At 42.3% G+C, this 27687-nt stretch overlaps 1 protein-coding gene and 1 long non-coding RNA gene across 5 annotated transcripts in view; one reads left to right on the top strand and one right to left on the bottom strand.

The window, feature by feature from the left end:
- The window catches only part of LOC106588647 (cytosolic purine 5'-nucleotidase), a 28744-nt gene extending 2666 nt beyond the window's left edge, over positions 1-26078 (top strand). Inside the window, exons 2-18 of one of the 4 annotated variants that reach the window (XM_014177833.2) lie at positions 410-542; positions 8950-9023; positions 13584-13701; positions 14026-14121; positions 14278-14369; positions 14583-14640; positions 15350-15443; positions 15726-15779; positions 15980-16063; positions 16433-16474; positions 16605-16712; positions 17774-17840; positions 18140-18310; positions 20416-20467; positions 20820-20880; positions 21435-21611; positions 22187-26078. In XM_014177833.2, coding sequence (XP_014033308.1) covers positions 442-542; positions 8950-9023; positions 13584-13701; positions 14026-14121; positions 14278-14369; positions 14583-14640; positions 15350-15443; positions 15726-15779; positions 15980-16063; positions 16433-16474; positions 16605-16712; positions 17774-17840; positions 18140-18310; positions 20416-20467; positions 20820-20880; positions 21435-21611; positions 22187-22423 — 1686 coding nt within the window. In that variant the 5' untranslated portion in view covers positions 410-441 and the 3' untranslated portion in view covers positions 22424-26078. Of the gene's footprint in view, positions 1-409; positions 543-2817; positions 5911-8224; positions 8417-8949; positions 9024-13583; positions 13702-14025; positions 14122-14277; positions 14370-14582; positions 14641-15349; positions 15444-15725; positions 15780-15979; positions 16064-16432; positions 16475-16604; positions 16713-17773; positions 17841-18139; positions 18311-20415; positions 20468-20819; positions 20881-21434; positions 21612-22186 lie in introns of those variants that run through there. The other 3 variants (XM_014177840.2, XM_014177845.2, XM_045707207.1) reach the window with 3 other exon arrangements.
- Positions 15344-16704, bottom strand: LOC123730443 (uncharacterized). The gene is made up of 3 exons (XR_006761894.1): positions 16541-16704; positions 15707-15731; positions 15344-15461 (listed from the first exon to the last, which is right to left on the bottom strand). It is a non-coding gene; the product is annotated as an uncharacterized lncRNA (long non-coding RNA).
- Positions 26079-27687: the final 1609 nt, after the last annotated feature.

Genomic DNA, 27687 nt, shown 5'->3' with positions numbered 1-27687 from the left:
CATTTGGTACACAGACTTGGCCTAGTGTATTTTAGGGATTTGTTAAGATTATTGTGGCTCTTTTGTTCTGTCATTGACAAAACAAACAGCTGGTGTGACTGGAGGACTAGGCTCTCCCCGCCCGGTGGCTCTCCCCACCCGGCGTCTCTCCCCGCCTTAGAACTTCAGAATTAGTCTAAATGCAGCCGGATTTCAGGCAGTGGCTTGCAATTGTGGCTCGTTCATACAGGTTCCACAGAGCTAGTGTAGTGAACTCTTTGAGAGTTCATACTCCTCCTGTTTGAAGATTTCAAAGATATTTGACGCTAAATAGATAAGCCTATATAATGTTCAGTTAGGCATATGCTCAAAGTGCAAGAAGAGGAAACTGCAGAATCATGTCAAAGTGAATTTCTCTTATTTTCTCTAGATTGACTTTCAGAGGATTTTAAAGCTATAAATATGACCACTTCATGGAGCGACAGACTGCAGAACTATGCAGACCTTCCAGCCAACATGGACGGGCTGGCCATGAAGAAGTACCGCAGAGAGGCTTACCATAGGTATGTATGGATGGACACTGTCAGTGACATATTAGTTACCACAGTTATGGATACTGTCAGGGGTGACATGTTCCCATAGGTATGTATGTATGTGTGTATGTATGTACAGTACCAGTCAAAAGTTTGGACACACCTACTCATTCAAGGGTTTTTATTTATTTAGACTATTTTCTACATTGTAGAATAATAGTGAAAACATCAAAACTATGAAATAACACATGGAATCATGTAGTAACCAAAAAAGTGTTAAACACTCTTGGCATTCTCTCAACCAGCTTCACCTGGAATGCTTTTCCAACAGTCTTGAAGGAGTTCCCACATATGCTGAGCATTTGTTTGCTGCTTTTCCTTTACTCTGCGGTCCAACTCATCCTAAGCCATCTCAATTGGGTTGAGGTCAGGACATTTTGGAAGCCAGGTCATCAGATGCAGCACTCCATCACTCTCCTTCTTTGTCAAATTGCCCTTAGACAGCCTGGAGGTGTGTTGGGTCATTGTCCTGTTGAAAAACAAATTATAGACCCATTAAGCATAAACCAGATGGGATGGCGTATCGCTGCAGAATGCTGTGGTAGCCATGCTGGTTAAGTGTGCCTTGAATTCTAAATAAATCACTGACGGTGTCACCAGCAAAGCACCGCCACACCATCACTCCTCCTCCATGCTTCACAGTGGGAACCACACATCCAGAGATCATCCGTTCACTTACTCTGCGTCTCACAAAGACATGGCGGTTGGAACCAAAAATCTCTAATTTGGACTCATCAGACCAAAGGACAGATTTCCACCGGTCTAATGTCCATTGCTCGTGTTTCTTGGCCCAAGCAAGTCTCTTCTTATTATTGGTGTCCTTTAGTAGTGGTTTCTTTGCAGCAATTCGGCCATGAAGGCCTGATTCACATGGTCTCCTCTGAACAGTTGATGTTGAGATGTGTCTGTTACATGAACTCTGTGAAACATTTATTTGGGCTGCAATCTGATGCTGTTAACTCTAATGAACTTTTCCTCTGCAGCAGAGGTAACTATAGGTTTTATTTTCCTGTGGCAGTCCTCATGCGAGTCAGTTTCATCATAGCGCTTGATGGTTTTTGCGACTGCTCTTGACGAAACTTTCAGAGTTCTTGAAATTTTCCGCATTGACTGACCTTCATTTCTTAAAGTAATGATGAATTGTCATTTCTCACTGCTTATTTGAGCTGTTCTTGCCATAATATGGACTTTAGGGCTATCTTCTGTATACCACCCCTACCTTGTCACAACACAACTGATTGGCTCAAACACATTAAGAAGAAAATAAATTCCACAAATTAACTTTTAACAAGGCACACCTGTTAATTGAAATGCATTCCAGGTGACTACCTCATGAAGCTGGTTGAGAGAATGCCAAGAGTGTGCAAAGCTGTCATCAAGGCAAAGGGTGGCTACTTTGAAGACTCAAATATAAAATATATTTTGATTTGTTTAACACTTTATTTGGTTACTACATGATTCCACATGTGTTATTTCATAGTTTTAATGTCTTCACTATTATTCTACAATGTAGAAAATAGTAAACATAAAGGAATAACCCTTGAATGTGTATGTGTGTCTGAACTTTTTCCTGGTACTGTATGGATGGATGGACACTGGGAAGATAGCCTAGCGGTTAAGAGCTGTGGGCCAGGAACCGATAGGTTGTTGGTTCTGTTAGGGTTTGTTCCTTACGTCCTTCCTTGTCAATCATTGGTTCATTGGTGAAATTAGCATTATTACTATCTTTAATTAAATCATTCAAAATCCTTTATTAATGCAATTGCAGACAGAAGTTGACAAACAGGAACATAGCACACATGTTTCTGAGTAAGTTCTACATCAAACAAAAGATCTCAAGTTGTTTTATTAAACCGAAGTCCCGCTTTAGTGATGTCACTGACTACGTCATTACCTTTTTACTCCTGAGACCAAAACCCTGCATCCACAGCTATACAAACATAGAGTTTCAGTGTTTATCTAAAAGCTAGGCAATAAATGTCCCCTCCCCAAAGTTGATTTATTGTGGAATGTCTGAGTAGTCTCTTATCTCCCACACTCCCCTGCAGAGTTCTGTCTCAGTCACACATCTCTAAGAGGGGTCTTCTTTAGAAAGAGAGAGCAAACAACTGTGGAACAATTCTAAAACTACATAATGAATATATATATTGTTAATCTGTAGTCTAGGACCCTATAAATGTAAGGAGGGGGGGGGGGTCTTATAACCCCTCCCCTTCTATTAATAAAGCATAATAAATTATTCTAATACATCAAACATTTTGGTACAATCCTTTTCATGACCCCTAGGTGAACCCGACAGTTCGAGTCCCCAAGCCGACTAGGTGAAAAATCTGTCGATATGCCCTTGAGCAAGGCATGTAACCCTAATCGCGCCTGTAAGTCACTGTGGATAAGATCGTCTGCTAAATGACTAACATGTAAATGATGTACAATAAGATTCCGTTATATTAAGCTACTGTACTGTATGTAGCCAGGTATTGTGTGTCACTGTTTTCTTGAGTCATTAGTCTACTTCAGATAATTACAGCAGCAACATATGAAAGGACGCTATGATACTACTTGGTTGTAAATGTGTTTACCCAACCCTCTCTTTGTAAATGTCTTTCAACATGGGGTAAACACATTTCCACTTAGCCTAATTCTCTGTTCACACCTTCATAACCACTCAGTATGTCTTGTAAATTGCTGTGGATTTGAATGTGGTGTAGTTGTAGGTTATTCTTTGGTCAAATAGCTTGCCGACAACCTGTCAGCAATGTAGAGTATATTACAGAGTCGGTGTGTACTAGTTTGTTCTACACCTGTTCAGTTCTGAAGTCTCTGTGGATTTAATCTAACACTTCCTGTCTGAAGCGTCTTCCTCAGAACTTCATGACCGTTATACCAACATCCTGTTCAATTGAAACATGTATTTTCTCAATACTGACATTATTTGTGATGTCTGTGTGTGAGTTAGAGGAGGGCGAAATGGGAAAAAAAATCCATATTGCGATAAATTGCCTGAATTTAGGCGAGAACGATAAGTTTACAACAATGTGCACCACAGGCTTTAAAAATGATCCTTTAACCTACTGCTACTAGTTTGATGGTTGTAGCCATCAATTGTCCCATTAACAAACATCCATATTATATTAGCAAACTTATTTCATTTGAAACTTGACATTTCTCTACTATAGGCTACTTATCGTAATGAAAGACATCAGCAAAATGTCTGTTGATCATTTTCGGTTTATCATCCCAGCTCTAGGTGTGTGTGTGTGTGTGTGTGGTCCTACACTAGCTGCCTGCAGCGGTCAAATATCCTCTCTATGTCCTAACTCGATAAACTAGTCCTCTAATTCGTTAAATATAGGCTAAAGTGGTGCCCAGTCGTAAAATAGGTCACAATGTTTTGGCAGTCACTTACTTTTGTAATTGAAAATGGGGACCCTAAAATAGAAGAGCCCTAAATGCATTTTATCTCATGACAGGAAAGAAGCCTTTGGCCATGCATGCTGGTTAGCGGGCCTTAATGGTAGGCAATGGCAGTGGGCAGGAATGCCGGCTCCACGTGAGGGAGTTAAACAGCCGCTTGTGCAACGTTTAACTTCACCAAAGAGACGTGTGTGTGTGTGTGTGTGTGCGCGCGTGCGGGTTAATTGCAGTTATTTCATACGGTTACATAACCTGTGGACATTACAGCGGCACTAAAGCTGTCAGTTTTCTGTCATTGTTAGGTCTATCTGCGTTCACTGGCATCTGTCAGGAAGTCTGTAAGCGAAGCCCCTCGCAACAACAGAATTGAACTGTTACTACCTGGTTGTTTTGAGAGGGGTTGTTAGATGTACATAAATGTATCAACACTTTTTTGTTGTTGAGATGTCGGGTTTAGTTTAACAAGCTTTGCAGATTCAAAAACATCAGCAACCTTTACAGAAAGAATATCTTTGCTGAAAGGCTGATGAAACCATACAATGAAACAATCCACTCAGTCAGTAAGGCGAACCACCATTTGTTAGTCTCGCAGAGAAGGGTCTGTTAGACTTAGATACTCTTTCACGGTAGGTTCAATGTACTGTTTCCATAAGATAAGGGTACTGGTGGAACACAAGTCTGCCTGATTGTCACACGCTGTGGTCTGCCTAAGCTAGGGATTCACTGTTAAGACTACGTAGAAATAGAATCACTGTGCTCTGAGGGGCTTTACCCGTTCTAGTAAATCTATTTCTACGTCGCCTGCACCTGAAAGTGAGTCCCTCAGTCAGACCACAGTGGTGACAATCAGGTAATGGTAGGCTGGTACGGGAGGCCGGCCCACACATTGTCTATTTGAGGCCCAGTCATCAGGCCAAAATGGGCTGTCCCCCACCGTCACTCTTTGTCAATAGTAGGGAGAAGAGTACTCGCACACTTGGGCAACATTTATGACTCCCACTCACCTCAGTGCTAATAGCCCCAGAACATCTTGGTCTATTTGCAGAAGGAGGGCCTGAACTGTACACCTACAGTTTGACCGTTTAACCTGTTCATAGGGGGGACTGTAACAAGGAGAACTCCAGTAATCTACCCATTACTTCAAGACCCCGCTTTGTACTCAATCCCGAGAATACAGTAGGTCCTTCTTAGGCCTACTCACATTCCAGACGATTGTTATCAGTTAGCCTAGAGAGACCTCAGTTGTAAGCTACAGCTTAGTGTCAGTAGCAGGTCTACCTCACATCCAGTGCACTGACATTGTAATTGTATCATCCACATTAGGGATTGTGAGCATCAGGTAATTGGCTATTTCTGATGAAATTCTTCTGAGTTAAAGCAGTGAATGGTGTTACATTCTCCTTATTCCTGATGGAAAGCATAGCCCCTATTCACAAACCGTCTCAGAGTAGGAGCGCAGGTCTAGGATCAGGTCCCTCTGGTCCATACAATCACATTCATTATCATCTAAAAGGCTAGTACACTACGACTCTTTGCGAATCCAGTGGCTTAAGGCCTGGGAGGCACTGAGTTTGTTGCTGTTTCCACCTGATGGATTGTTCTGGATGTCTTTGAGGGCTAGAGCAAACAACAACTCCCTCCAACCAACAACACTAGTGACAAACGGGCACCACAAACAACAACAATAACAGAGAATGATGCAGAATGGCAACAATAATTTTTGCAACAAGTCAGAAATTGAATGGCAAGGAAGCAAAGAGAGTGGGCTCTTTTGTTTCTGGGCTGGAGTTGGAATAACATTATGTAAGCGGGCTAGGCCAGAGCCCAGGCTAGTACACTTTTAGTCACGACACAGAATGCATCGTATGTCTGCCGTCGGGCTTAACTCGCAATGGAAGCTGGTTCAGTATGGAGCTGCAGCAAGGTAATGACAAAATATTGGATCATTTATGAATGTATTATGGTCTATTTCCTAGGTCCGTGACGATACCAGGATCATAATAGCTGTGTTCAAATACCCATACTGTACACTACATACTTAATGAATGTATATACTATATACTATTAGTTAATTTTAGTATACTGTAAAAGAACTGTATCCTTTCAGTTGAGTGTACTAGTGCTTTGCCTGTCTACCGGAAGTTGATGCTGTTGCTATGCAACCTCTTGCTAGCTTGTTAGCATAACAAATGACTACCTAGACCTTTTACGATTTCGGGTGTGTTCATAATTTCAATCTGGAGCGTTTGTAAATTCAGAGCGTTTTGCTCTTGGAGCGTTCAGAGCGCACACACTGGACTCTCTGGTCGAGGAGTAGGGTTGATCTGAGCGTTCTGACCTCACAACGGCAGTCAAGCACCCACGCTAACTGGCTAACGTTGGCTAGCTTGTTAGCTACTTCCAGACACAATTGAGAGAACACCTCTCTGACCATTTTACTTGCTCTAGCAGAGCTGGTTATCCAGAGCATTGGTGACTGTAACTGTGCTGCTGGCAACATTTTAATTACGCGTTTTTTTAGCCAACGTTTGAGACCGGCCATATTCAATGGGTATTGATCGTTCATAAATTCATCAGTTATTCTGCGCTCTGGCACACTCAGACGCGAGTGCTCTGAAATCAGAGTAGATAGACAGAATTAGCAATGCCCATAGAGAATGAACAATGACTAAACCACGTAGATAAGAATGACGTGAATAATCATGTCAATAAACACTGGGTAGTTAGTTATGTAGCATATAGTTAATATACTGCCTGGCAAGTTCGATATGTTAGTAGCCAACTAACTTTAGGACGGTAGCTAGCTTACATACATGGGGCGGCAGGTAACCTAGTGGTTAGAGCGTTGGACTAGTAACTGAAAGGATGCAAGATCAAATCCCTGAGCTGACAAGGTAAAAATCTGTTGTTCTGCCCCTGAACAAGGCAGTTAACCCACTGTTCCTAGGCCGTCATTGAAAATAAGAATTTGTTCTTAACTGACTTGCCTAGTTAAATAAAGGTAAATAAAATAATAAATTACATACTGCTGTAATATGCTATGCGGTTCGTAAGGTTAGCTAACTAATTGTCAGCCAACATAACGTGTAATGTAAGTTATTTGAAAAGTCATTACTTTATTACATTGCTGAACATTTTCTTAACATTTGTCTTAATTAGTTAAAGCAATGAATTTGTATCCTTTCTCGTTGGACTTTAGCTGCATATTTTCCGCCATTTTCTTCAAATCTGAAAACGTTGTGAAGCCACGCCCATTTTGCATTATGGGCCCTAAAAACACGGAAATTGTGTCCACTTGCTTGTATACTTCGTATTTTGGCGAATTTAGTATGACATCCGGAACTTTGGCATACTAACTATTTCCATACTATGACCAATAAGCATACTACATACTCAATTTAAGTCACAAATAGTACATTAGTGTGGTTGTATGAGTATTCGATCATAGTGAATATGTTTTCCATGGTAAAAATGGAAACACAAAGTAGACAATTCTTTGCTCCTTTAAAAACCTGCTGTATTTAAGATATTGTGTTCTATAGCTTGGAAAATATATAAATGTGACTCGATGACAACATAATGATGTTTGTTTCCAACATTAGGACTTTTTTTGTAAAGACGTTAAATCCGTTTTAATTTTTTTTGCCATTATATTAACGAGTATCGCGATACTGGTATCGTCCCGGTTCTTCTATTTCCCTGAATAGGAAAAGGGTAGTGTTAGGGTAGTGTGGAAATGAGGATTGTGTCATAGATGTTGATTGATTGTTTCGGAGCAAAGAAAAACCGGTTTGTGGAATGCATGTCAACATGTTTACAATCTCATTAGTAACAGATATGTAGTTGTTGAACTGGATTTACTAGTTGTATGAAATATAAAAAAATTGCTAGATTAATTACATTGATTTGTGTGTGAAAACATCAAGAGACCTTTTTTGAATACCAACATATTTATGAAAAAATGGCGCAATTCTATGTGTAGCCTAATCTTTTTTATACAAGTTACTTTGCAGTATAAGTTATTTTGTGGTAGTTTGTTCAAAAGCTGTAGGTAGCAGGCTACGCTGAGCTAACACAGTAAAGCCTAGAACCAGAGGAACAGAGATGACTGGAGCTGCCTGCCACTGGAGCTGCCTGCCACTGGAGCTGCCTGCCACTGGAGCTGCCTGCCACTGGAGCTGCCTGGACTGGAGCTGCCTGGACTGGAGCTGCCTGGCCTGCCACTGGAGCTGCCTGGCCTGGCCTGCCACTGGAGCTGCCTGGCCTGGCCTGCCACTGGAGCTGGCTGGATCAGAAAGTGTCAGGCAGGATATGCCAACAATGCCGACCACTCCGGCCATGCCGGAGATTTAACACCGGGAACAGCTGAGCTAGTCGAGCTGCCACCGTAAACATGCCGTCTATGCAGAATGGAGAGTCATGTTCATTAGGTACCAAACAGACTGAAATAGGGATGGAACTTGTCCAATAAGAAACGCTCATTTTGTTGTCCATTGCTAAATGTTTTGCTATAGTGTGCACTTGTGAACCTACCCTGTAGGAAGCAATGCACTGTCTAAGGGCTAATAATGCATTTTAAAAGATTAAAAAGCTCAGACACCGAGTCTAGCTGTCTAACACTCAAATTCCTATGTTTTTAAGACCTGTAGGAACGCGCCTTGTAAGACTAGAGAAAATAGGAGCTTACTGACTTCATTATCTGTGCCAGATTGTTTCTAATATCTGTTTTGAGGCCATGCATATCAATTGTAGATGTTTGTTTGGCTATATTTCAAAATGAGAACCACGTTAGCCATCACTAGATGGCTAACATATGATTTAATCCCAAAAATACCTCTGCTCATTCTTCTTCTGTGAGAGGCAATTTATCCTAATGTTCTCCTTGCACACAGACAGTACTCTCTTGTATGTCTCTCAAAATCACTCTTCTGATTCTATCCTTCTCGGTTTCCTCCCTTTTTAGAGTTTTTGTAAACAGAAGCTTGGCCATGGAGAAGATTAAATGCTTTGGCTTCGATATGGATTACACTCTAGCCGGTAAGTGCACTACAGTCGCTGCCCTGGCCGTCAACACTTCTTTACAGTGTGTGTGTGTGGGCGCCCTCAGCCCACCGTCACTACTTTACAATGTAGACTCAACTCTAGTTTGGTTGGCATAGCAACTAGTCGTCGGCCATATTGATTTCTCCTTCAGTGTTTGTTGACAAAGTACACTGGGTCAGAACAGGGGCTCACGTGTCATTCGATAAGCCCAGACCAGACTCACTGGGGCCTAGGGGGACTAGGGGTGGTGGGTAGAAGGACAGGGGAGGTGTAGGTGTCTTGGGGTACAGCGGTGATGGAAAAAGGTGATGAGTTCTTCAGAAGGATACTGTAACGGAGGAAAACGCGTGAACTGAATCTGTAATCCGATTTAGATGTATTGTTTTTAGCCTCTTCTGTCATTGGAATTTGCAAACAACAAAACTCTTTGACCTCAAGTGATTGGCTAAGACTCTCCTCACTTTCTATATATTAACACTAGTACAGTTTCTCTGTATTTGACTAAGCAATAGTAAAAGAAGTAGCAGTCATTTTTTTAAAAAAATAGTTTTCTAAGTGACAATAGGTTGTCTGTAATCCATTGACCTGACCGTCAACCACAATTAGGGGACATCTCTTGACACAATGTCTAAATGATGGCGTTGACATGAGTCCGTGCCCGATTGTAACCGCAAGGCGCACCAGAACCCTAGATGAGGTTCTCCCCAGTGACCGGCAGGAGGCTGAGGTGTCGCGCTCTGGCCAGGGAGGCCACAGCCCGTTCCTGCGGTCGCAACTCGAGCCCTTGAGTGAAGCGATACGATAGCCCTGGCATCTTGTAAACATCATCACTTGGTTATGGACCGTCCTATATAAAGAGGCTACATGTCAACAGTTGAGCGTCCGTAAAATCTGCCCTCAGATGATGGAAATGGGATATGGGCCGTGTGTTTGCGGGTACAAGCGATCCCCTTTCCCTAGGGATGACCCCCCTCCTCAAAGTCTCACACACACACTGTATTTATAGATGAATTACCAACCCTCCACTTAGCTGAGTCACTGAAGCACGTTTAGCTAGCTAGGTAGCGTCTTGACCAATGTTGATAGGACTTTACGCCTCAGGAGTCAGACCCCTCACTGGGACGACTTCTCACGGCAGCAGCTAGGCTACACATTGGTTTCTCTTTCTAGTGAGGATTTAAAAAGAGGGCCGTTAGGAGTTGTCCACAATTGTTCTCATACAACATGGTTAAATGTACATCAAATCCTCTGACCGTAAATAGACCATAACCAGACAGTGGTCCTATACGTTCATATTAGGATCAAGATATCTGGCAAATGTTGAACCATGTTCCTCTAGGATAGGCCTTCTGTCAATAGCTTTGTGTCACACAGAGGAGATCAAATGTCCTCCAGTCTATCCATGTCAATGCGATAAAGTATTTCCATATCAAGATCACGGTGCCTGACAAAAGAAAAGGGCATTAGTTGAACCATGCCCTTCTATGATAGGTCATACGTCATTAACTGTGGTTTTATATCAAAGGTCGTGAAATCATCCACTGATGACAGCTCTGGGTGGCCTAACACTGTCCCTGCCCACTCGCCTCTAGCAAATTACCGTGGTAACAAGATACCCCCGGCAACGCTGGCTGACACATCTGTCCTCGACGACTCGCTGTTCTGGAAACACAACATAGAGAGGCTTCACTGTACTGTAGTTCAAATGACACACGCACTGTTCTGAAAACAACCCAGTGAGAGACTCCACTGTTCTGAGAAGCTCAAATGACACTGGAGCCACACTGTCGACCTGTTAGTTCTATGGGGCACGGGATTATTTTTCACTGTTCTACTGTAGCATGGTGATTAGCCTGAAAGCCATTCGTTTTGGAATAAGCTAGACTATGCTATGCTAACTCTTAGCCTTTTTGCAGAGCCCAAGCTACTAACAATACTCATGTTAATTTATGTTATTTTGACAAGGTGTTGCTGTCTAATAAAGATACCGCTGTCTGAGTGACAGTGATGTCTGGACCCACCTCCGATACAGCTAGATAATTACTTAGGCCTATAATTAGCTACCAGGAAGTTGTGCAGAAGACACTTCATATGTCATAAGCTATGGCTACGATCCATATGGCACCCTATTCCCAATACAGTACACTTCTTTTGACCTGCCATAGGGCTCTGGCCAAAATTAGTTCACTATATTGGGAATAGGGTGCTATTTGGGATGAAGGCTGTTTATGTATCTGTATATAGCACAGTCTCGTCCAATAGGTTTACAGGTCTACGACCATGTTTTAGTTAAAGGGTAAAGTTGTTTACCCTTAGGTGAGGGGTATAGCTTACATTTGAAGGGCTGTAAATTCTAGCCTGGTCACTCACACTCTCTCACTCACTCACACACACACACACACAGCTTAAGGGGAGTATAATTATCTGTCAACGACTGCATCAGGAGAGGAGGATTTAAAGGATCCCCAAGCTTAGTGTGTGTTTGTGTTACCAGGCTATAATTTACTACTTTCCAGTGTCACTTTGGTCCCAAATGTAAGGTATACCCCTCACCTATGAGTAAACAAATCAACTATTTCAACTTTAACATGGTCACAGACCAGTAAATCTAATGGACTAGACCAGGGATGGGCCACCAAACAATTTCACCACCCCCCCTACTCTCAGCATACTGTTGAGAGTTAGAATAATAGAACACACAAGGTGCAATTTTGAAATGTCAGGGATTTTTTTTTTTGATTGGTAAATTAGTCTAACGTCCACCTATTTAAACTTGTAGTAACCATGGCCAAATTACCGACCGGGGTGGGGCCAGTTATTATATTAAAAACTGCAAACTTTACTGTTCACCCCATGGCAAAATGTGTAGAACTGCAGGAAAGGACCTTTTTTTAAAACGTACTTTTTTATTTTCGCTGTCATGAGGGGGGGGTCGCTGAAATGTTTTGCTCGCAAGGTGGGGGTGTGGGTATGCAGACCCACTGCAACCCCTCATGAGTTCCGTTTTTTTTGTGACCCCCCCCACTCCCATCAAAGTTGCCTATCCCTGGACTAGACTGTGTTATATATACAGACACAAATAGGCTGTGTTTCCACGCCTGTGTGTATTTAAGCTAAAGCTGTCTGAAGGTCACAGCAGGGGACAGTGCAGAGAGAGAACTCTGCTCATCGCCGGGTAACCAAAGAGAGAGCTGATCGGGAAGGTGACGGAGGGGAAAATACTCTTAAAATAGGTTTCTTTGTAACAGCCACAGAGCTTAGGGAAATGGAGGCAGGGATGAGGAGGGAGGAGAGGAAAGGTGGGAGGGGCTATTTGTATGGAGGAGTCTGGCCCAGGACTGTGCGACTCTTCGAGGCTGCAGCACTGGGCATGATGCCCACCACTCCTCTGCTTCGCTAGCTAGCCAGGGACACTGGAACACCACAGGGGATTTGAACTCACCAGAGAGAGAGAGAGAACGCACAATTGGGCTAAGAAGCAAACACACAAATGGGTAAATGTGCACGCACACACACATTACACCAAGATGGGTATTCACACTCCTCTTTCTCTGTCTGTGTGCACGTGCTAACTCAGTAAGACGCCTATTCCTTCCACGTTTGGGGTCTCAGCGCTAGCTAGCCTATCCCCACATCGTCCTTCCTGCTCCCTCTTAAGCATCAGCCAAGTCCTCCCCTCCTGCAGCCTGACTGGACCTAATGTGGAAAAACAGCCTTTATATTAATACCATCTGACAGAACCTTCTTCCAATGTCAGTTAGCATTCTAATCGGCTGATAGGCCCCTCTGGCCCAGGCCTGGACATTGTATCCCTCTCTACTTTTCCCCTTCATCCATGGCTTGGCTCGCCAGGCCTGGGGGTGTGTTCATTAGGCACCAAACGGCGGAAAACAGACTGAAACAGGGAGGGACTAAATGGACCTGCCCAATAAGAAAGGCTTATCCTTTTCCGTTGCAAAACCTTGTAAACTGTTTTCTGTCACGTGCCCTAATGAACAGGGCCCTGGAGATGCCTGGTTGTTTGGTGTCTGAATGTCATCGTCTCCACGGGCCTCATTAGTATCAGAGTCCAGAGCTGAGCTATGGATCCTGTTTCTCCACGGATTAGATCCTAGGATATTCAGGCCGCTGTGCTCGGTGTGTGTGCCCGGGTGTGTGCCCGGGTGTGTGCCCGGATGCACTTTAGGGGGAGAGGGGCTAGGCTATGTTATTACCAACAGTATCTTGGTTACCCTGACGGTTAGTTCTTTTTAAAAGACCTGTTTCATGTTGCATCACCGCCATGTTGCCATGGCTTACGTGCTGTTATCTAGTGGAGGTGAATGGGTCCACACTGGCTGGTTCTGGATAAATTGGAGGCTGCTAGTTACAGAGTAGTCCGTTCGCCAACAGGCAATTAGACTTGACTTCCTCCTACGTCCTTTTCCTAAATGTATGGGGTCAGTGTAATTACGTCACTGTATAGGCTTCGTGGAGTGCTGCTGTGTGACTCTGTGTAGTCTACACCGGCTTGTGTTAAATGCTAACGTCTGTCTGTCTGTTTCTATTCTCCAGTGTACAAGTCTCCAGAGTACGAGTCTCTGGGCTTTGAGCTGACCGTGGAGCGCCTGGTCCACATCGGTTACCCCCAGGAGCTGCTCAGCTTCGTCTACGACCCCGCCTTCCCCACCAGGTGACCACCAATCACATCATACCGTTAATGTTGTTGCCATGGTGATGGCGTTATACTGCTCTATTTATTTTTTGACTGGAAAACGCTTTGATGTCAACGGGGCACCAGCTGTACTTTATTACCAGGTACCTATTACCTATCACATCATGGTTGCCATGGTGAGGACGTTTTAATGCTATTTTTTGTACCTGGATACGTGGGTTTCTAATTTGGTCCTGGTTGTAGCAAGGTAGATTTTCTGATGGGCTTTTAAAGATCATGTATAAACCATTTCTAGACGTATTCGAACTGATTGAATGATGTTGTTTCTCTGTGTTTCTTCAGAGGCCTGGTGTTTGACACCATGTATGGGAACCTGTTGAAGGTGGACGCGTACGGCAACATCCTGGTCTGTGTCCACGGCTTCAATTTCCTACGAGGGTAAATGGTGAACCCAACACTCTCCTAACCTTCTCGCAACATCCTCCCTACGTCCCCTCTCCCCAGATCATTGAGCGGGTTTGAAGGTTAGATCCCGGTCTACCTGCCAAGAAATTCTCCTGACGTTGCATTTTCTCTTTCTCTTCTCTCCCCCAGACCTGAAATACGGGAGCTATACCCGAACAAGTTCATCCAACGTGACGATACTGAACGTTTCTATATCCTCAACACTCTCTTCAACTTGCCAGGTAGAAGGAGGAGAGATTCTGTCCATGCCAGAGCCATTCAATTATTTAAAAATGTGTTTATCTCCATCTAGATTCAACTGTCATTCATAAGAGGGACAAGTCCAGACATGCCCTCCGTTTTGTCTGAGCACAGTTTGGGGCAAGGCCATGGAGTTCAACTCAACTTTATTGACACTCGATTGATTTTACAGTACAGTTTCCCTCTCTCTCCAGAGACCTACCTCTTTGCCTGCCTTGTGGACTTCTTCTCAAACTGTGACAGATATGCAAGGTAAGGAATCCCTAGTCACGCTACCCACCTTATTTTTCTTGTATGTTATATACAAGTCATTCCTGGATATGACATGGCAACATTGATAAGCCAATTAGACAACATGACAACAGGGTAGGTCCATATCTCCAATAAAAATCCTCCAATAAGGAAATACTTTAGCCCTAATCCTGTTAAGCCTGTGGTTGAGTAATAGGACCACCCTTTTATTGTGTCATAAACAAGATACTTTATTAGGATTACTCAGCTATCTGAATGATTATTGGTCTTCGATACTAATCATTCCACCAATGCATGCAGTAACTTAATTCCATATTTTCAGATTTCATTACTTTTATTATTGAAATGATTCTGTAATGACTAATCATCTAGCGTGATGTAATATCATGTCTATCGTCTCGATATAATTATACAATCATTTGTTAGCGGTAGTTTCAACGAATTCTTTGTGTGATGATGTGTGATCTGCAATGGAATGGCTGCATGTCTTCTCCTCTGAAACGAGTTGTTGGTCTTTTAGGGGGAGATTGCTTTCCTGTTTGGCTGGAAACCACCTCAAACAAGGGAAGACTATCCCATTTAAAAGCAAAACAAAAACAAAACAAAAAACGTAGTGAAAATGGCTACTAGCATTTAAAAGCAACGCTCTCTGTCTGGCCTTGGCCTGTCCACTGGCTCTGTGTGTCCCTCTCCTCCCCCCTTACCTCAGCTGTGAGACTGGCTTTAAAGATGGCGACCTCTTCATGTCCTTCAAGAGCATGTTCCAAGACATCCGCGACGCCGTCGACTGGGTCCACTTCAAGGTAGCGTGACGAGGAAGTCTATAACAATGCAATCATTTGTTCACTTCAATTCACTTTACTTCCATTTCAAGGTATTATATGGGGCTAAGCGCCCAATGATTATCTTTATCTTGAAGCAATCATTTACTGTTTATCGTAGTGCTAATGGTATGTACCCTGAAAATGATTCACATGGTTTACAGTGAGTGTCATCATAAAGAAGACATTTTGTATGATATATAGATGCATGCTTGTTATTTTTCTATGTATTTCAACCCATTTACCTGTAGTCCTGTCTTCCAGGGCACCCTGAAGGAAAAGACAGTAGAGAACCTTGAAAAGTACGTAGTGAGAGACGTAAGTACACACATTAACATTTTATCAGCCCCTTTACCGCTCGACTTGTGTCGTATTTCTATGGGAAAACACTGACACGACGACTCCAAAACCTGATGAGTAGTTAACATTTACTTTACGTCTCTGTCTGTATGCCTGTACGAACACACTGTATATGATAATGGCTTTGTAATATTTAGTGTTCTCTCTCTCTCATGAAGGCAAAGCTGCCTCTCCTGCTGAGTAGAATGAATGAAGTAGCCAAGGTGTTCCTGGCCACCAACAGTGACTACAAATACACACACGTGAGTACACAGTACTGACCAAGCTAAGTGCCCTGGTCCACTGTTTACACACACACACACACACACACACACACACAGGGGAATGGACGCTTCACATGCACAGTACACAGTAACAGACATCCTTCAGAGTCCAAAACAATAGGTAAGTCCCGCCTTGTTAAACGTCCATGCAAAACAACGTTTAATATGCAAAGCAAACGTACACACAGCTTCACAAAACATGTCCTGGCAAACTGTCCCGTTTGCATCTGAAACCGGGGTGACGTGTTCGTGTACTGAACTGGGGCGTGTAGCTGCGGTATCTGTCCCAGTCACAAAGACATTTTAACGAGATGACTAATAGACTCATTATGTTTCATTTTCTCACAGAAGATCATGACATACCTGTTTGACTTCCCCCACGGCCCAAAGGTAAGAGAATCGTATCAACGTTCGCACACGGCATTCTCCCTCAGACATGAAATCTTGTTAACTTACGTAGACGCGTGTAGTTAACTATATTCGGCACGCGTTGACCAGAATCTGTGTGTGGTTGTTGCAGCACGGGACGTCCCACCGGCCGTGGCAGTCCTACTTTGACCTGATTCTGGTGGACGCCAGGAAGCCTCTGTTCTTTGGAGAGGGAACGGTGCTCAGACAAGTCGACACGGTGAGTAATTGCACCATCATACCTCTACACTCACGTAGATGGAGAACGGGTTCTGTCAGAACACCGTGCCAAGACTTTTGAGTGTGGTAGCCTGATAGCTAATTGGTCACACAATGTGAAGTACAACTTGTAAAGAATTATAATTTGAGCAAGTTGAGGTGACTAATCTGCTTGGAGTAACCCTGGATTGTAAACTCATGGTCAAAACATATTGATTCAACAGTAGCTAAGATGAGAAGTCTCTCCACAATAAAGCGCTGCTCTGCATTCTTAACAGCACTATCAACAAGGCAGGTCCTACAGGCCCTAGTTTTGTCGCACCTGGACTACTGTTCAGTCATGTGGTCAGGTGCCACAAAGAGGGACTTAGGAAAATTGCAATTGACTCAGAACAGGGCAGCACGGTTGGCCCTTGGATGTACACAGAGAGCTAACATTAATAATACGCATGTCAATCTCTCCTGGCTCAAAGGGGAGGAGAGATTGACTTCATCACTACTTGTACTTTGGCACACAGCTCGGACACCCATGCATACCCCACAAGACATGACACCAGAGGTCTCTTCACAGTCCAGAACAGACTATGGGAGGGGCACAGTACTGCATAGAGCCATGACTACATGGAACTCTATTCCACATCAAGTAACTGATGCAAGCGGTAAAATTAGATACAAATAAATACATTTTAAAACGGATAAATACACGTTATGGAACAGCGGGGACTGTGAAGCAACACAAACATAGGCACAGACACATGCATACACACACTCGATGATAACATGGCACTACACACACACACACACACACACACACACACACGTTCACATGGATTTATTACTGTAGATATGTGGTAGTGGTGGAGTAAGGGCCTGAGGGCACACAGTGTGTTGTGAAATCTGTGAATGTAATGTTTTTAAAATTGTATAAACTGCCTTCATTTTGCTGGACCCCAAGAAGAGTAGCTGCTGCTTTGGCAGGAACTAATGGGGATCCATAATAAATGCAAATACTTGACATTGTTTTGTGGTGAAACTACTGTTCTATGTGTTCTCTGGTGTTAGACGACAGGGCGGCTGAAGATCGGGACCTACACAGGACCCCTGCACCATGGCATCGTCTACTCTGGAGGTAAGATACAGTACCTGGGGAAATGCACTGACTCGCATCACAAACCACCAGACAGCCAGACAGCACTGCAAACTTCACAAATCATCTAAATAGCAGAGTACTTCTAAACAAGATGGATCTCAGTTAACCTTTTATTTAGCCAGCATAGTCTTAACAACTTTCACTGTTCTCCAGGGAGGTCTGGTAACCCTAAAAACAAAACAATGGTATAACTCTAAAAACAACGTGGTCCAAATCTTCAATAAAACAACAATGTTCAGTAACATCTACATTTCAATATGTCCCTCTCTCTCGCCCAGGTTCTTCTGACATTGTGTGTGACCTGCTGGGGGCCAAGGGGAAGGACATCGTCTACATCGGAGACCACATCTTCGGGGACATCCTCAAGTCCAAGAAACGCCAGGGTTGGAGGACCTTCCTCATCATCCCCGAGCTGGCCCAGGAGTTGCATGTCTGGACTGACAAGAGCTGTGAGTCACAAAGCACTCGGTCTCTCTGACACACACACACACACACAGTCGCACACACACACAGTCACACACACAAAAGGACGGGTGGTCATTCCCATGCAAGCAGCCAGACAGACGGGTGCAGATACAGATACTCGTACATAAAAAGGCAGATAGGCACACTGGAGAGCACTGGTCTGTAGCTCAGTTGGTAGAGCATGGTGCTTGCAACGGCAGAATTATGGGTTCGGTTACCGGGACCACCCGTACGTAAAATGTATGCACGCATGACTGTAAGTCACTTTGGATAAAAGCGTCTGCTAAATGGCGTACAGTGCGTTCAGAAGGTATTCGTAGCCCTTGACTTATACCACATGTTGTTGTGTTACAGCCTGAATTCAACATGGATTCAATATTATTTTTTCTCACCCATCTACACACAATACCCCATAATGACAAAGTGAAAACATTTTGTGTTTTATTGAAAATGAAATACTGAAATATCTAATTTACATAAGTTAGAATCATCTTAGGCAGCGATTACAGCTGTGAGACTTTCTGGGTAAGTTTCGAAGAGCTTTGCACACCTGGGTTGTACAATATTTTCACATTCTTTTTAAAATTCTTTAAGCTCTGTTAAATTGGTTGTTGATCATTGCTAGACAACCATTTTCAAGTCTTGTCATAGATTTTCAAGCCAGTTGAAGTCAAAACTGTAACTTGGCCACTCAATGTCATCTTGGTAAGCAACTCCAGTGTATTTGGCCTTGTGTTTTTAGATTATTGTCCTGCTGAAAGGTGAATTTGTCTCCCAGTGTCTGTTGGAACGCAGACTGAACCCGGTTCTCCTCTAGGATTTTGCCTGTGCTTGGCTCTATTTATTCTTATGCTAAAAAAACTCCCTAGTCCTTGCTGATGACAAGCATACCCATAACAGGATGCAGCCACCACCATGCTTGAAAATATGAAGAGTGGTCCTCAGTGATGTGTTGGATTTGCCCCAAATGTAACACTTTGTATTCAGGACATAAAGTTTATTTCTTTGCCACATTTCTTGCAGTTTTAGTTTTGTGCCTTATTCCAAGCAAGATGCATATTTTTCTGTACAGGCTTCCTTCTTTTCACTCTGTCATTTTTTTTGTATTGTGGAGTAACTACAAAGCTGTTGATTCATCCTCAGTTTTCTTCTATCACGACCATTCAACTCTAACTGTTTTAAAGTCAAGTTGGCTTCATGGTGAAATCCCTGAGCGGTTTCCTTCCTCGCTGGCAACTGCGTTAGGAAGGACGACTGCATCTTTGTAGTGACTGGGTGTACTGATACACCATCCAACGTGTAATTAAGTTTCACCATGCTCAAATGGGTATTTAAATGTCTGCTTTTTCATTTTTAGCCCTATACCAATAGGTTCCATTCTTTGAGAGGCATTGGAAAACATCCCTGGTGTTTGTGGTTGAATCTGTTTGAAATTCACTGCCGAGTGAGGGACCTTAACTTATTTAGGCTTGCCATAAGAAAGTGCTGGAGTACTTATCGACTCAAGACAATTCAGCTTTTCATTTTTTATTAATTTGTAAAAATGTCGTAACATAATTCCACTTTGACATTATGGGAAATGCTGTGTAGGCCAGTGACACAATCTCAATTTAATCAATTTTAAATTCAGGCTGTAACACAACAAAATGTGGAAAAAGTCCAGGGGTATTAATTAGACAAGGGGTGTATATTATAGCAGTGACACACTTGTGCGCACACACACATTTATGCACAGGCACACACACATTTATGCACAGGCACACACGCAAATATAACTGTGACGTGTCATTGTAGCTGTAAAATGCCCTCGTAAACCTCTCAACGGCCTGTGAGCGACAGTGTGTCAGGGAGAGGGTGAATGAGAGGGGGAGAGTGAGAACGCGACAGATGGAACAAGAGTGAGCCAACACCTGTGATTAAGGGCAGTGGTGTAAAGTACTTAAGTAAAAATACTTTAAAGTACTACTTATGTCGGTTTTTTTGTGGTGTCTGTACTTTCTCCACCGCTGATTTAAGGGAGGAGGAGGGAAAGGGAAATATGTTGTGACTGAGACTTACCCTGGCCTCCTTTTCCTCTTCTGTCTTACAGCGTTATTCGAAGAATTGCAGGGCCTGGACATTTTCTTGGCAGAGCTCTACAAGTGAGTACTGCACCGTCTACTCCCGTACAACACCCCTCTGCTCGCTCTCTAGGCTGCCTCTGCACCTGGCGTGTGTGTGTGTGTGCGTGAACGACTGTTTGAGTGCGTGTGTGTTTGTGTGTTTGTCGCCCTTGGGCCAAAGTCTGCAGGGTTTGCCCCATCGGTCTGATGATAACTGGCTTCACAGTCAGACCATTTAGAAACAGTCTGAAGTCTATCTATGTATGTAGGCCTGTCCCCTTCCTTGCTCTTTATAATAGTGACTAGCACTGTCTTCGCTCTCTCACTTCCAATCCCCTTCTTCTCTACCTCTTTGCCCTCTATCTAACCCATTATCTCTCTATCTCTCCAGGCATCTGGACAGCAGTAGTAATGAGAGACCTGACATCAGTGCTCTCCAGAGAAGGGTCAAGGTACTGATTCTACACATGTTTCCATTGCAGCTACAGAAACATTATTCAAAATGTCCACGTGTCCCTGAATAGTTACAGGTTTCAGTTTTGTCTTTAAACCAAATCATTCCCAACTGTGGACTTATATGGTCTAACAACCCCTAAGTAAACTCCTGAAAATACACTATGATCCTCCACCCGTCCCATCGAAGGCTTGGATATACCGGAACACAAGTCGCTGAATTTCCATTGTCCTCCTCGGAATTTTGTATTTTGTATTAGAAACCTCTTTTTAGAAGGGGACCTGGCAAGAGGTCAGCAGGAAGTAGTCAGCAGGAAGTAGTCAGCAGGAAGTAGTCAGCAGGAAGTAGTCAGCAGGAAGTAGTCAGCAGGAAGTAGTCAGCAGGAAGTAGTCAGCAGGAAGTAGTCAGAATGTACACATAACACAAGAGCACAATACCATACATTAAAACATATTTGACAATGGTCATCACGTTCTTCCACCAGAGCTTGAAGTATTGCCCGAGCGTCTTTCGGCTGAGTATCTAAACCCGGTGTTCTTCTCCCCTCCGCAGAAAGTGACCCATGACATGGACATGTGCTATGGTATGATGGGTAGTCTGTTCAGGTCCGGCTCCAGACAGACTCTGTTTGCCTCTCAGGTGATGCGCTATGCTGACCTGTATGCTGCTTCCTTCATCAACCTCCTGTACTATCCCTTCAGCTACCTCTTCAGAGCTGCTCACGTACTGGTGAGTCACTGTATTGAATTTGTTTGTTGATTCTTGCTAACAGTTTACAAAAAAGGGAAGAAATAATATAGTGTAAGAAATAATATAGTGTAAGATACAGCCCTTTCTTTTGCTAATTGGAAAACTGTAATTGTTAGAAATTGATGGTTAAAAATATAGATGGACATGAATCAACATTTCCGGCTAGTTTAATAAAAAATATACAGTAGTTGACTCAGACTGAATGCTTACATAGTCTGGTGCCCATCTAGCTGAAACACTGACAGGCAGAGTGACATTTGCATTAGAGTTGGTATGTATGCGTTATCTTCTCAATTCAATACAAATGTCTTTGCCAGACATATTATCTGAAACATGCACATCACATACACACAGTAATCAATATTCTGTATAACAAGTTCAACGCATGGTAATAATAATATTATATTATGTATCGGTGAGCTGAAACTCTCTTTACTAGCTGTTAGCCAACTGGAAGTGCTCTGAGTAGTCTTTGGTAATAGCCTCTCTCCTCACCTTCTCTCTCTCTCTCTGTCTCTGTCTGTGTCTCTCTGTCTCTCTGTCTCCCCTCCCAGATGCCCCACGAGTCAACGGTGGAGCACGCGCACATCGACACGGACACCGAGTCCCCCCTGGCCACGCGCAACCGCCACTGCACCGACAGCAAGGACCTGGAGTGCTGTAGCAACAAGAACCGAAGCCAGCTGACCCGGTCCATCAGTGAGATCAAACCCCCCAACATGTTCCCCCAGACCCCACAGGAGATCACCCACTGCCACGATGAAGACGATGATGAGGAGGAGGAAGAGTAGATGGAGGAGGTGGGATGGCGGGACCCTAACCAGGCTTGATTCCTTCCTAGGAGGAGGAAGAGGGAGAGGAGTGAGAAACCGTCTTGATTCCTTCCTGGTGTTTCCCGGAGGGGGTTTTAGAGTATATTTACTTCTAGGAAGATATAATGTACTCTATAGTCCACAGTAAGAGGGGGTATTGCCATTGTAGTGTATCTATAGGAGATTTATATAGAGAGAAATGAAGCTACTTTTTATATTAGAGATGTATCAGGATATATAGGTTTTATTAATCAGATCAGTCTGTTACTGTATGTTACTACAGTAACAGTAGCTGCTCGGTTCTCCTAAAGCGTTGCCCCGTGCCCACCCCTTTTCAAGTTTTACGTTTTCAATGGTTGTTTTTTCTATGGATTTTTATGATGAAATGGGAAAAGGTTGACTTGAAGTTGGCCCAAACATTTTTTTAAGTTGATGAAGCTAAAACAGTTTTTACGGCATAGGATGTTGTAGCAGACAAATATACATGAATACACACAAGAAGCAAATATTACGAACACTACTTTTCTCTGTACTGACCTGACAGTGTCTGGTCATAGAGAGGAATTCCCTGTGTGTGTTTACATAGTACACCTTAATGCAGGCACCTTAATGCAGGCACCATACTGTAGTTTGAATGTGAAGCACTAAGGCGGAATAGCCTTTGCCAAACAGTATGTACAGTACTGTATATAAACTCTATATGCTGTTTTGCTGTTATCCTTTTGAAATGAAAGTGTTCTAGCCTTGCGGTACTGGCGTTGAAAGAACACGTGTATCGAGCAACATGGCAATCCAAAAACATGGTCCAAAAATGTATTTCTCGCTGTTTGTTATTTTGGTCATCTTTTTGCAGTATAATTCCTCCCGTCGTGACCCTGCATAACACAGCTTGTGTGTGTGTCCGGCCTTGGCCAATCAAAAGTCGAGTTTGCATCGTCCTGAGCGACTGTAACCAAGGCATCCATAATTGTACTAAAGAACAGTGTGATGTATGTTTTGTGTTACACAAAGCACAAGTCTGATGGTGGGTAACTAATTGTCAATATTAGCTCGATATGACATGAAGCGTGCTGTCTATTTAAAGTATGGTGCACATAATGTAATCTGTGATTCTGTATGGCTAATTTCAACTGACGTTTTGAAATGCATGAAATGTTGTTTCTAGGCAACTGTGCGTACAGGGTAACGATTATGCTGCCTCTGTCTCTGATGGGGTCTATGGCAACTGTTGACGCTCACATAGGCCTAATGCTATAGAGAGGCAGTGACCCAGTATTACTGTTCTCATACATGATACTGTAAAAAGCAAGACATTCATCATGCAAAATACCATTACCTTTTTTTGTTCTCCTGTAGGATGATCTGAGATATCGAAACCTGCAACATTGTTACACTATGTGCAACTAACATGCAGTAGTAGTTTTACCTTTTTTTTTACTAAGCTTGGAGTTGTTCGTTAAGTGTTGTCTTGAATTTTAAATTGTAACAGTTTTATTTCTTATTGCATAGAACCGCTTTAGTTAAACCTGTCATATTCACCCCTACCTAACCAAACCCTCATATTCCATGTGTGATAATATGGTCTGGTGTTTCCTAGTAATTCTTTGCAGTTAACATGGAGAGTACAGTATGTTATAGGAACAGACCTGGGTTCAAATACTATTTAAAATGTTTCAAATACTTTAGCCTTCCTGGAGTGCCAGGTGGGCAGAGTTTATAACTTTTGTGAACATTTTTCTGGTTCCACTCCAGGCAAGCTCAGTCAAGCCCCAATAAAGTATATTAAATCATTTAGAATCGTATTTGAACCCAGGTCTGATCTACAGTAGGCCTTGATATGCAAACAGGAAATCCAGGTCAGCCTGGGTGCTGTGACGTGTAGGCCTTGAGAATGCACGGGCACCAGACAAGGAACCAACGCCTCGGCGAGAGGGCGTTTGTGTCTGACCGCCCCAGAGAGGTTAGGGTGGGCCTGGGAAAAGGACATGGGGTGCCCTCCTGACTGGTGGGAATAGGTTGTAGACTCACCCTAGCAGGCCTATGAAGTAGGGAGGATGTATAAACGACTGTAGCTACAGTATTCTGGAGTTTGTTGGATCACTTAGGGGTAAGAAACACTGAATGATGCAAAGAAGCACCTGATATTTCCCACGAGGGTTGCATTTACTGTCTCCAAACATAAGCAAACCTTTTAATATCAAAATGGAAATTGCAATCGTTGATTAGGCCCACAATTACACTGAAACGTTGAGATATAAAAAAAATTTTACTGGAAAATGTTACCGAATTGGTTAGTATTACACTTTCAGTTGTGTGTCCTAATGAACATGACCCAGATGGTATGCAGTATGGAGGGCAGGAAAACTGCCCTGGAAGAGGGCTGTTTTTTTGTTATAGGTTATCTGCAATATCATATGTGTATGCTATGTAAAACATGCGTATCACTTTATTTCTAAGGTATGTAGTTGTGTAGCTAGAGGTTTCGATTGGCCTGTTGATTTGGGCTTATGAAGGGAAGACCAATAGCGGGTCTCTATTTTGTAACCTGGTGTTTGCCGAGGCAAGTAGTAAAAAGGGGAATGTGGGTTCAACTGGGGATCTTTGTAACAATTTTAGTAACAGTAGAATCTGTTTTAGAGGAACTATATAGAGTGGTTCAATATTTTATTATTCTCTGAAAAAAGGTTCTCTTTTTACGTATTGATTTAACTGGAAATACTACAAAAACACCCGGGCAGCTGTATTCTTCACCTGGTTGGTTAGTTGTTTTTTTGGTCTCATTACTGACGAATTCATAATAAAGCTTGGTCGTTGGAGGAAAATTTGAAGTCCTTTTCTGTCAAAACACTTTACAAGACATTATTTCTATGCAATGACGCAGTACAGTGCATTATACATGTAAACTAACTTACTAAAATGCAAGCAAATGGCTTACGTCAAAGTTGTTATAACTGTATGGCTAGAACTAGGTTAATGCTACAACTGGTATGTGGAAGGGGGAAAAAATATGTCCGTCTGTGAGAAAAAGCTCTGGCCACACAAGTTCTACAAGGTCGTCTGTGTAGTAACAATTGTACACTTAATAATAATAATAGCCTTGCAGACCGATATGCTGAAAAATAGGCGACGTTGAAGAGCATGTATTTACCTTGCATCAGAAATGGCACCTTTTTCAACAACAACACCTTGGTTTTGCTGTTTGTATTTGTTTTTTTCTAACCAGTGTTTTCAGATTCTTAGTTTACAACGTTGTATATAATATTATAAGCTTTTTCCATTTACATGTTGTGGAAGAAATGTTCCTTCAAATCTTTATACATTTTTCTTTTTGTTTTTTTGGGGCATTTTTCTGGTTTCAGACACTTTTTTTTACTATAATGGCTTCAGTGAGTTTGTCTGAGCTAGCTAAACCTGGCCAACAGGTTAATGCCACGATCCATTTATACAATTTGTCCATTTATACAAAATTTCAACAATTGCAGACCGAGCGTGACAACTACCACGCATTCACTTATTTTTTTGTTTCGTGCATTTTCTTGGATGTTCCGTTTTGTTTCCAGAATTATTATATAATGTGTACATTGGGGAAATTACATTTATATGTACAATAAAAGCTAATTTTCCATAATAAGTACCTGGGTGTGTGTACTGTCTCCTTCTGTTGCCTCTTGTTCTTCTTGCAAAAACTATAGTTTTCTAATTTTTAGTAAAACAAGTATTTGATTGTATGCAAGTCTAATTCTTATAATCATATATAAACATTCTTGCATATATCCAGTAATGTGTTAAAGTAAATGTTCTACAATTAATTGTGAATGGAAAATATATTGCTTGCATAGCTTTTTATATCCACTGAACTTCAGGGCACTTGCCTAGAATTCTCCTCTCCCATCCCACTGTTGACAAAATATCAAGCAAATGGGGGGATTACATTTGTCATTTTACCTCCCCCTCACAGTTTAAAAGGGTTGACATTTGGGTGTCCAAAAGGCGACTCAAAACATGATACAAGAATAGAAGTCCTGTCAAAGTTGGAAGATATATAAACGTCCCATATTTTGTTACAATTCTATTTTAACTACACAATAAAATATATCCAGTAATCCCAAATCCAGCTAAAAGTAGGATTTTCTCTGAACAAGCATCAAATCCCCATTCGTGTTACACTGTAATAAGATTTTAAAACTGATGGCATTTCTATTACATACTGTGAGTACATTGAGACTTACTACAACGCAAACATTTGTGTGGTTACAGTTAACAGATGGACTTAGGCTACACAACGGGAAATGTATACAGTATAGTGGAAAAAGTAATGAATAGGTACACAAATAAATGTACATCTCCTAATGCTTTGATCCAAGGGTTAAATGTCCACAACCCGTCAATGCGTTTGGCAGATCCTTGTACGCTAACATGCAAGGTCAAGGGCTAATATTTGCAGTAGCATCAGCTGCATTTCTTGACTCAGCAACTTTTGTTTATAATGCAGCAATGCTCTGCAGCAATGGTTTTAACACAAATCAAGAATAGCAGGTAAATGAAAACATGGAAATATTTGAAACAGACATGGGATGAGTATTTTTTTGAAACAGTTATGTTTTTCCAGCCTTAAATACTTTTCAGGAAGATAAAACAAGAAAACCAGCTACTGAAAATTGTATTTTAACAGAAGGGTAAATCATCTTTGCAATAGATCATTCTGTCCTTGAAATTGCCTCCATACAATGTTCTGAACTGCCTATCTCTTTAATCTGAGCACCTTGTGTTGAGGAGGGGAAAAATAACATATTCCATCACTAATACTCTTTCTGTTAATAATTCACTTTTTATTGAACCACCAACACCAACCAGAGCAGAATATGGGAATGCTTTTGTCGTGTTGAGTATCAAACATGTGGACAGGCACCTATACATAGCAGCATGAGGATAGACATGGTCCGAGTGACTCAGATAACGATAGAATGGAGAGTAGCAAGTGAAGTATTTTTCAACGGATCTAAAAGTGTCTTGACAAATACTGTGGTCGTTCATTGGTGATGTGTGTCTTATATTTAGAGAGGAGAAAGTCCTCAGAGAAAGAGGGGTGGAAAAGAGAGAGCAATAGAAAGAAAGAGGGATCTCTTTTTTCAGGTGTTTCTTTTCCTGTGAATGTTCAGGAAGCAGGGGTAAAGACCACATGGGTCAAGATATAGGTCACAACAAGGCTCCAAAACCAACACAAGACTACACTGGATAGTCAT

Source organism: Salmo salar, chromosome ssa02 (genome assembly GCF_905237065.1).
Source record: "Salmo salar chromosome ssa02, Ssal_v3.1, whole genome shotgun sequence".
In the NCBI taxonomy this organism is placed as follows: domain Eukaryota; kingdom Metazoa; phylum Chordata; class Actinopteri; order Salmoniformes; family Salmonidae; genus Salmo; species Salmo salar.
This window is presented reverse-complemented; position numbering and strand designations above follow the sequence as displayed.